Source organism: Cyprinus carpio, chromosome B5 (genome assembly GCF_018340385.1).
Source record: "Cyprinus carpio isolate SPL01 chromosome B5, ASM1834038v1, whole genome shotgun sequence".
In the NCBI taxonomy this organism is placed as follows: domain Eukaryota; kingdom Metazoa; phylum Chordata; class Actinopteri; order Cypriniformes; family Cyprinidae; genus Cyprinus; species Cyprinus carpio.
Genome location: NC_056601.1, coordinates 5,973,548 through 5,984,114, shown reverse-complemented (window position 1 = coordinate 5,984,114; position 10,567 = coordinate 5,973,548). Strand labels below are relative to the sequence as shown.

The following is a 10,567-nucleotide window of genomic DNA, read 5'->3' as shown; positions in this document are numbered from 1 at the left end:
ATATTAGCAGGAATTCATCATGAATTCAGGTACATTCAGCAGTTTTTTTTTAGGCAACCTTTTTGTGTTTACATATCATCATCATCATCATGAGACATCATTTTTACTCTACTCTCTGATTATTTTAATCTTTGATCTGCCCGTATACTGGCATTTTGTTTCCTGGCTCTCGAAGCACAGCTTTAGATCTTAGCTACCATTTACTGTAGTCAAGGAGTCATTTGATTCCTTTTTTAGGAGTGAGCAGCTGTTAAGAGAGACCCACCTGACAGTCAGGTGTGTCATCTGCTCTAGATGCCTCGCAAGTCTGAATAGAAGGACTTAAACTCAAACCGGCAAGATGCCCCGAAGAAAAAATGATGTTGCGATAACTGTGGATGATGGTAAGTAGATTTTAATACCAGAAAAATTTTGGTTCAGTGTGTAGTAGTGGATTGTTTAAACTAGTTTCAGATGCACCGATCTACATTTGAATAGGCTGAATAACTAATGATTGTTTATATACTGATATATAACGCAGCTGAAAATTTGTAGTACTGTTATGCTTTTATGCTTTTGTGAGTCAGGGCTTGAATGATGACCCTTATTTTGCATTTTTTTAATAATATATGGTAATTGTTTTAATGATTAACACAATATATCGTTATTGTGAAAGTATTCAAAATAAAAGACATATTTAAAACCTGATTAATAATTCAGAGTGTGTGTTACAGTTGGGATGGAAATCGATGCAGAATATGATAGTGGAAGTGACGGTAAGTAATTTATTTAAAAATTTATTAACAAGAGCATTATTATTTATATTTCACATTATAGGATATGAAATATTATGTGTTTAATAGTTTCTATTTTAAAATATATTGACAACATGAAAACTATATTTTCAGTGGATTCAAGAAGAAGAGCAAAAGGCAGGAATAAACCGAAGCCTGCAGCTCGAGGAAAGAAAGCCAAGCCAGCAGATAGCGCAGAGGAGAGTGAGGAAGAGGAGGAGGCTCCGCGTAAGAGAAAAGGCCGAAAGAAGAAGGTAGAAAGTGAGGAGGAGAGTGAGGAAGAGCAGAGAGGAAGAAGAAAGAAAGCAGCAGGTTCAAAGAAGAAGGCTGCTGCGAAAGATGACTCCGAAGAGGAGAGCGAAGAAGAGAAGGGAAATAAAAGAAGGGGAGGGAAAAAAGGAGCAACTAAGAAGGAGAAAGAGGAGGAGAATAGCAAGGAGAAGAAGGGGAATGGCAAAGCAGCAGGAAAAGGAGGGAAAGATAAACAGGATGAGAAAAAGAACAAAGGCAAAAACAGCAGGTGCAGTATTCTCTAGCCTTCATCTCCACGCCATACACACACAGACTCAACACTCCTCATTACCTCCAGTTTGAACAGAAACACAGCCATACACATCTATCGCCATAAAAGAACTTTTGAATGTTCTCATTTATTCTTTTTATGTAATATGTGATTATAAAGCAGTAAAATTCAGCCATGGAACTAAAACCTCTAAAAATCCGAAAAAGTATTGTTATCCTAATTTAGTGATTGTTATGAAACAAAAAATGTATGTAGTACATTTGTCAGATATATATCTGACGAATTTATAATTTTTATAATTGAATCTTTAAAAAAAAAAGTGTATTATTTATTAAAACTGGACATTTTAATTCCTTTTAGTAACCAATGTAATTCAGTATTGTTGTCATCAACTGTCCATTTTTGATTTCAGCTAGACATTTTCACTCTTTTTTATCTTTTGCCTTCCAACTGATGATCTGGAAGTGCTTTTCATGGCTATCCTGCCACTAGAACTCTTGACCTGACTTGACTAGAACTCATTTTATCCTCCAAAACAACACTATCCTTGTGGAATACACTGCTAAACTGGACTTTAAGGACTGACTGCTGATTTTGGGGTTTGTTTTGCAGCAGTTCATCCTCAGATGACAATTCAGAAGACGAGTCTATGTCTGAGGGAGAGATGGCCCGACTAAAAGAGGAAGTCGAGGAGAAGAAAAAGCTGATAGCGACACTTCGGAACAAACCCTGGCGCATGAAGAGGAGACTCAAGTGCCTGAAGTAAAATGGATTTCCTTCTCATTGTTTGTGCTGTGATCCTATTGGCTCTCATGTCCGTTATCACTACCTCAACTGAAGTTCATTTATCTAGCATGAGTTTCATGTTTGTTTATGTGCTTCATTAAAGCTTACAAGTTGCTGTGCTTCTGCTTTCTTGCATCTTCATGTCTCTTGATGCACTTTAAGCTGATGTTTAAAGGAGCTCTTTTTCGCTTTATATTCTTGCTGGCTTTGAAAAAAAGGTTTTAGGAAGCATGAAAGTCATTTAAATTAATATTAGTATGGCATGGCACTTTTAAAAGGTGACAAAAAGCTTCGGTAAATAATCAGCTTTATCCAAAACGCTCTCGATTGTACTTTGCGATAAAACGCTTGACTCAGTGTCTACGCCAGTGAATTCATTATCTAGTGGCCTCTGTCTGAACCTTTACCTCAGACTGCCCAGTGGAAATGACCAGTGTGGGTGACAAGTGAGAGTTTGGACAAGTGCCCACCAAAGTTAGTAGAGACTGACACACTGCCCAAGAAAGCATCAGTAACATGGGCCCTGAGAGCAGTAGGGAAAGAAACTGTGCCATAAGGAGACACTCACTTGGCAAAGCTTCTAGATAGGTAACTTCTGCTAGGTGAGAGGTATGTTACACTTTCATGAGCTTGATGCTGTTTTATGCATGCTGATGTTTCTTGAGGGCAGTCTTTGCATGTGTTTCAGTGATTCCTTGTACAAAGTGCCATAAGGTCATACCCAAACACTAAACAGATGTTGATATGGTACACCACAGGTCATAATGAGGTGCTTTGGACAACAAGTTTTTTTCACACATCAGTGTTCAGTATCATTGACATACTACTGTAATTTTTATTAATATTTTGAATAGTTTTTTTTTTTAATAGTTTTTTTTTGTCAATTTATTATTTTATTTTTAAATATGTCTATATAATTTTTTTCCATTTTTGTTATTTGAATTAAAGTTAAACTGATTGAAAATGAGAAATGTTTCCTTGGCAGCTAGCTGAAATAAAACAAGTTTAATAGATATTTCATTTCATTTAACATTTACTTTATTTTCAGTAACATAAATGGTTTTACTTTTAGTTAGCTATAATAACCTTGGTCTCCATACTATTTCTGAAAGGGTTAGTTCACTCAAAAGTGAAAGTTTTATGCTTCTGTGGAACAGAAAAGGACATATTTTTAATAATTGTTTTTTTCCCCATACAGTGAAAGTCATACGGGTCTAAAAAAAAACACTGAACCCCATTGACTTTCATTTTATGGACAAAAAATAAAAAAGAATAATAATAATGAAGAAAGTCCGTTTATCCATTTGGCCTGCTTTTGTTCTCACATATCTCAGTTAGTGAATGTATTCATTATTGTGTCCATCCCATCTGCACTATTCCCATTCATTATGCATTGATGAGTTAATTGGCTGTATGCTCAAGTTACAGTATGTAAAGGTTGTGAGTGAAACATGATATTTTTTCTGGTGTTGTATCTGGTGCTTACTGCACAATGCTGAATGGCCATGCTGCGTAATACAAGCAGAACCACATGTATGTATGTATGTATGTGATGTGATGTGACTCAAACACAGGGAGAAATACTCATGCCATGTTGAAAACTGAAATTAAAACAGAATGGTTGTTTTGGTAATAAAAGTCGAAACACAGAGTCACTTTGAATTGAAATATAACTTTTTGTGTTTTAATTTCATTCCAATGCAAATTACTGTTTATATCACCTGACAGAGAAGCCCAGGCATTTGTGGAGAAGTTTGAAGGGGCTTTGGGCAAAGGAAAAGGGAGGAGACTCTATGCATTCAAAGTCATGATGACCAAGGTACAGCACTACATATTCCATTTCGAAGTGTTTTATTTTAAATGCAATTTTCCAAAAACCTTTTCTTTCTTTCTTTTTTTTTCAGAAAATAATAAAATTCAATAGAGACTTTGAAAACTTTAAGACTGCCTGCATTCCCTGGGAAAGTCGGATAAAAGAAGTGGAAAGTCAGTTCATCTCTGTTTAATCTTCTGTTTTAGTGAAATCAGTATTTTCAGTATGTTTCTTAACCTTTTCTCATCTGTTTCATTCTCACAGGTCACTTTGGGTCATCTGTTGCCTCCTACTTCATTTTCCTGCGCTGGATGTATGGACTGAACCTTGTTCTTTTTGGTTTTGTGTTTGGACTTGTTGTTATTCCAGAGGTGAGATGTGATGCTAATGTCTTTGTTAGTACACCTTTTATACAATGTACACTACCTATGTTTTAAAAATATAATTTATTCATGTGATGGCAAACCTGAAGTTTCAGCATCATCAAGCCAGTCTTTGGTGTTACACGATACTTCAGAAATCATTCTTATATACTGTTTTGGTGCTCAAGCACCGTTTATTATTATTATCAGTGTTGAAAACAGTTGTGCTGCTTAATATTTTTGTGTAAACCGTGAAACAGTTTTCCAGGTTTCTTTGATGAAAGGTCGAACACACAGCATTTAATATGAAATACTAAATCTTTTATAACAACATTAATGTCTTTTTACTGTCACATGCAATTTAATGCGTCCTTGCCAAATAAAAAAGCTACACGGATGCAATCTGTGTCTTTCTCTCTGTAGGTACTGATGGGCATGCCTTATGGCTCTCTTGCCAGAAAAACAGTTCCCAGAGAGGAGCAGGACAGTGCCATGGACTTCTCTGTCCTGTTTGAGTTTGGGGTAAGGGTTTTTTACTTTCGGATTCTGTGTAAAAGAGCTTGTAAGGTTGCTGTTGTCTTATTTGGATTATACCTTTTGCTTTTTTTACAGGGTTATTGCAAGTACTCCATTATGTTTTATGGTTATTACAATAATCAGCGAAGTATTGGATTGCTGCAGTTCCGGTTACCCCTGTCATATCTTTTAGTTGGAGTTGGGATATTTGGCTACAGTCTAATGGTGGTTATCAGAACGTAGGTCTAATGACTACATTTGCAGTTCTGTGAAGCATCTTACTCACTGATAATGCTCTGATAATCGGCTGAAATGAGGACCCCTTTTTCTTTCTTTTTTAAAATCACCTACCTTCTTCTAGAATGGCAAGAAATGCCAATGAAGGAGGAGATGGAGCAGAGGAAGGTACCTTCACCTTTTGCTGGAAGCTGTTCACTAGCTGGGATTACCTTATAGGAAATCCAGAGACAGCTGACAACAAGTTTGCCTCCACCACCACAAGCTTCAAGGTTAATGACAGTAATAGTATCAAAGAATGGTGCACTATGCTAAGACAAAAACGTATTGTTGGGTCTGTGTAGACTGATCTAAAACCATGTCTTATTCCATCAGGAATCTATAGTGGATGAGCAGGAGAACCTAAAGGATGAGAACATTCACCTTCGCCGTTTTCTGCGTATCCTGGCAAACCTTCTCATCCTGTGCTGCTTGGGCGGGAGTGGATACCTCATCTACTATGTGGTCAAAAGATCTCAGGGGTTTGCCAAAAAGGACAGGAATGAATTGACATGGCTTCAAAAAAATGAGGTACCCCTTTTCTTTTGCCTTTTAATTGCCTTTAAAAAAATAATAATTCTGAAACTCTGTTTTGTCTTTGCTCAGGTTGAAATTGTGATGTCACTGTTGGGCTTGGTGTGTCCACCTCTGTTTGAGGTTATAGCTGAGCTGGAGGACTATCACCCTCGAATCGCCCTAAAGTGGCAGCTGGCCAGAATCTTCGCCCTCTTTCTGGGCAACTTGTACACTTTTCTGTTTGCTCTGTTTGATGAAGTCAATTCAAAGGTATGGGCTTAAATAGATGGTCTAGTAACCATAAACATAGAACTCTATTTAAGAGATTTGGGATGAACCAAAATGGTTACTTACCAATCCTGTAACATTTTACGTGAATCATTTCTCTGGTATTGTATGTTCACAGCTTGAAAATGAGAAAGAGATAAAAAATGCAACCATCTGGGCTCTTAAAGAATACTATGCCAACTACACCTTATACAATAATGTTACAGAAAACATTCCCCCTCCAAACATCTCCCCAGCTGATGTCATCAGGGGTCCTTGCTGGGAGACAGAAGTTGGCATTGTAGGTACCATCAGAAACCAGCATCACCATCACCAAACTGTCATAATCAGAGCTGGGTAGATTACTTACAAATTTTAATCCATTACTGATTCCAAATAACATAATCCATTACATTACACATTTCAGGTAATATAATCAGACAACTTTTTGATTACTTTTGACCTAACTTGTTTATCACATTGACTTAAATAGGATAATCTTGTACCATGCTGATATAAAAATATAAAGAGTAAGAAAATGTATTCCATTCATTGTAATTAATAACATAAAGTGCATTAAACATTACGTCAAGGTTCCCCAAACTGGAGTTCATAAAGGTACTGCAGGGGGTTTGTGAGCTTAATGAAAAGCTAATAATGAATTAAATTATAAAAATGTAAAACACTTAAAAAAAATGAATTATTTTATTTGTTTACCTGCATGTCATGTGAACATAACCAATGCCAGAGAACCGTGAATATGCAAATAATTATTTTAAAATCTCAGGGGTACTTCAAGTAAATATATCAGGTGAAAGTCGTAGGCTATTTTAAAAAGGATTTTAAAAATTAAAAATTAGGGAGAATCAATAAATTATGTCATATTGTGTGAATAATATGTAATCATATAATCAATAAAAAAGCAACTGTAGTCTGATTACAAGTATTTTAAATTGTAATTTAATCTAATTACAAGTACTTAATTTTTGGAATCTGATTCTGTAATCCAGATTACATGTAATCAGTTACTATCCAGCTCTGATCATAATTGGCTGACAGTACTTTGGCTTAGAAATTCATGTATCAGATATGATACTCTAGGCTTTATAGGCTTAAAATGTACCATTTCCTTTCTTCACAGGAGTTTGTGAAGCTCACCGTATCCGATATACAGGTGACATACCTGACCATTCTGATAGGGGACTTCTTACGAGCCGTGATTGTGAGATTCCTCAACTATTGCTGGTGTTGGGATCTGGAAGCTGGCTTTGTAAGTTCATCCTTACACCCTGCTGTTATTCAAGTTACTCACATTACACTGTGTAAACAAGCCTTAGTCCATAAAACAGGATGACCTCTGTCGGACGCAGATTATGTAGATTAGTTCTTGGCCTTTTTTGCGATACAGGGTAGATGAACAACGTGGATACAACCTGACTGCGTTTGTTATGTCACGTTTAGTATATGCTCTATATGGCTTTGCCCTGTCGCCCTCACTTTCCTGTCACTCGATATAGGTAACATACTACTCACTCATCCGAGGTCAACTGAACACCATGAGAAGGTGGCAGGATAGGTGATAGGGCTGCTTTACAACCAAAGTCACACAGAGACACACTACACCATTCAGGGCACTTAATTACAGGGAGAGGTATCTTTTACTGTGACATTTATTTCTGTCTTGTCGTCTACACAGATATTTACGCATATCTGTGTGCGTTTGTGTTTCTGCAGCCGTCTTATGCAGAATTTGACATCAGTGGTAATGTGCTTGGCCTCATCTTTAATCAGGGAATGATTTGGTGAGTAAGAGTGAAAACACATCATCTCTGTGATGGGCAGTGTGATGATTTCACATATGTCTGTTTTTAGGATGGGGGCATTCTACGCACCTGGGCTGGTGGGCATAAATGTGTTGCGTCTGCTGAGCTCCATGTATTATCAGTGCTGGGCTGTGATGGCTTGTAATGTTCCCCACGAGAGAGTGTTCAAAGCCTCACGCTCTAATAACTTCTACATGGGACTGCTCCTCCTCGTCCTCTTCCTCAGTCTCATGCCTGTGATCTACTCCATTATGACCCTGCCACCGTCCTTTGACTGTGGACCCTTCAGGTAGCTCCTTCATTCATGTTGCTAATCCTTGAAAAGACACACTGTGGTAAATAAGCCAAATAAGTGAAAAAGTACAGAATGCCTCAACTGCAATAAATTATTCCTTAAGTCAGGAAGAATAGATTTATTCTGTTTATTTATTTATTAAATATGGAAGCCCATTTTCACCACATTAATAAAAGTTGGTCTTTGGTATATCATAATTGTTACATTAAATGTTGAAATTATGAGAAATAAAGTCATAATTATGAAATAAAAAGTCAAAATCATAAGATAAAATGTCGAAATTATGTCAAACTAGGTCAACTAAAGACTACATACTAAAGTCATAACTATAAGATAAAAAGTGAAAAGTATGGCATTTTAGATCATAACATAAAAAGTTGACACTGTCAAATTATGACAAAAATTGTGACTTTTTAGCTTATAATTAGGACTTGGTATATCCTGATTTTAACTTTTTATTTCATAATTAGGACATTGTATCTCATATTTATTTCTTTATCTCAACTATGATTTACCCAAAGCATGATTTTTTTTTCATGAGGCTTCCATAATTAAAGGCAAAATAATACAGGAAATCTTATAAAATACTTGTACTATAAATCCAAAAGTAATTAAATAATAATAATAATAATAATAATAATAATAATAATAATAATAATAATAATAATAATAATAATAATAAAGTGTGTCGTTTGCAGGTTATTTGGAACAAATGTGTCTTAAAATGTTACAAAATCATATTGCTACAGTATAACAAGATTGTTTCATGTTACTCCCTCAATATGGCATCGAAATAATTATTTTTTAAAATTGCCATACTTTTTTTTTTTGGATCAGCAAAAAAAAAAAAAAATCTTATTTTTCTAAAAGGCCTAAACTGTGAAATATAAGAATTTTTCTGTTGAATAATGAATGTCCTGAGCAATATGAGATCCATGTCTCTCCACAGTGGTAAAGATAAGATGTATGATGTGATCATGGAGACTATAGAGAAGGACTTGCCACCTTTTATGGCTGACATCTTCAGTTATGCATCCAACCCAGGCCTCATCATTCCTGCAGTTTTGCTCATGGTGTGAGTACTCACCTAATCACCTAAAGTATAAAGATAAATGTTATATTATTTAGCTTTTAATAAAACTATCTGTCTGTCTTGTCTCTGACAGATTGGCTATTTATTATCTGAATGCTGTGTCCAAAGCATATCAGAACGCTAACTTGGACTTAAAACGCAAGATGCAAATGGTTGGTAAATATTTTTTGTAAATGATGGCAAAGTTGTCTGACATCAGAAGTGTCAGCAATTGGTTGTTATTTTCTACTCAAACTTTGCAAAGAGATGAGGAGAAGAATAGGAGGAACAACAAGGACAGCACCAACCAGGTGATGAAAGACCTGGAGGATCTTATGCCCAACAAGTCCCTGATTCCCCCGCCATCTGCTGAAGAGACTGGTCAGTGGGCTGAACAACCTGTTCAACTAGTCATGACTTGTTTTTTTAGCTGCGTTTTTACAGACATTGCAGGAGACATCTCCAGACTCTTGACATCTTCAAATTTGAGTGTGTCAGTGTCTTCATTCACAATGAAGTTCCTGTTGCTGTGATAAACTTGCCATTTTTATTACAGAGATACCAGCGGACCAGCTCAGGAAGTCACCAAAGGTGACGGGCAAACCAGGTGCTGCAGCCACTGGGAAAGGGGTACATGTTCAGAAGGATGTGTCTTTGGCGGCTGCAAATCCCCGAGCTCCAGTGACTCGTCCACCAGGTCCCAGGCCACCCGGGCCTCTGCCAGGTAATGCCCGCGGACCTCCACCAGGTCAAGGGATGGGAAGAGGGAGAGGTGGACCACCACCACGAAGATAGCGCATGATGAATGCACTAACACGGTTTCATTTTGTACTAGAAACTAAATTTGGAACCAAATCAAATTTGAATACTATTACACAATGAGGATGACCTGTAGTTAATATTTGTATGTACAATGTAAATATTTTTGTGTAAAATGTATTTGTATGCGATTTTAATATGTGCAATAAAAGGTTTATGGCTGTACATGTCTGTGGTGGTTTATTCATCAAATAAATTCCATTATTGTTGCAAACAGATCAGGATTCTAGGATTAAATAAATATCTAAGTTTTCCCAATGGGATTCCCTCATTAAGATCGCCCTTTTGTGCTGGACAAAAAAAAATTCCAAAATGACTTAAAGAAAAAGTTTGTTAAAAAAAAAAAAAAAAAAAAAAAAAAAAAACATTTCTCTGGTATTGTAAGAAGTATATATACTTCATTTAACAGTACACATTTAAAAAAAAAAAAATTTTTTTTTAAGGATCAAGATGAAACCAGAAAACATTATTTAAACCTTTATTTATAACCTATACTTTCAGTTTCACTGAACAAAAGACATTTAAATGCAACATTGTACATATATACAAACAGGAATTTGAAATTAGCTTATTTTATGTATTTTTAATGTGTACTGTTAAATGAAGGTTTATGTAAGGAAAGATGACCCAGAGTTCAGTCACTATTTCCCCTTTTCCCTTATACCACATATTAAATAATTAAGTAGGACAGTAGCCTACTTATATTACAGGAGTTTCGTCTATGAC

At 36.0% G+C, this 10,567-nt stretch overlaps 1 protein-coding gene across 2 annotated transcripts; it reads left to right on the top strand.

Annotated features, from left to right (window-relative positions):
• The first annotated feature begins 104 nt into the window (after window positions 1-104).
• Window positions 105-9,991, top strand: tmc2b (transmembrane channel-like 2b). 2 transcript variants are annotated; one of them, XM_042723875.1, is made up of 20 exons: window positions 105-383; window positions 714-755; window positions 888-1,293; window positions 1,909-2,058; window positions 3,811-3,901; window positions 3,987-4,068; window positions 4,160-4,266; window positions 4,681-4,779; window positions 4,870-5,012; window positions 5,135-5,282; window positions 5,386-5,580; window positions 5,656-5,835; window positions 5,972-6,133; window positions 6,974-7,102; window positions 7,567-7,634; window positions 7,705-7,944; window positions 8,900-9,025; window positions 9,117-9,193; window positions 9,281-9,403; window positions 9,579-9,991. In XM_042723875.1, exons 1-20 carry the CDS (start codon window positions 341-343, stop codon window positions 9,815-9,817), a joined length of 2,850 nt encoding a protein of 949 aa, XP_042579809.1. In that variant the 5' UTR covers window positions 105-340; the 3' UTR covers window positions 9,818-9,991. The 2 variants fall into 2 exon arrangements, with proteins under 2 accessions (XP_042579809.1, XP_042579810.1); XM_042723876.1 differs by lacking the exons at window positions 105-383; window positions 714-755 and having other exon boundaries at window positions 1,098-1,140; window positions 1,905-2,058.
• Window positions 9,992-10,567: the final 576 nt, after the last annotated feature.

Excerpts from the sequence above, each read along its gene's own strand:
- tmc2b (XM_042723875.1), top strand. The coding sequence starts at position 341 with ATGCCCCGAAGAAAAAATGATGTTGCGATAACTGTGGATGATG. Across the intron at positions 2,059-3,810 it reads AGGAGACTCAAGTGCCTGAA|AGAAGCCCAGGCATTTGTGG; the intron begins GTAAAATGGATT and ends ATCACCTGACAG. Across the intron at positions 9,194-9,280 it reads CTTAAAACGCAAGATGCAAA|TGCAAAGAGATGAGGAGAAG; the intron begins TGGTTGGTAAAT and ends CTACTCAAACTT.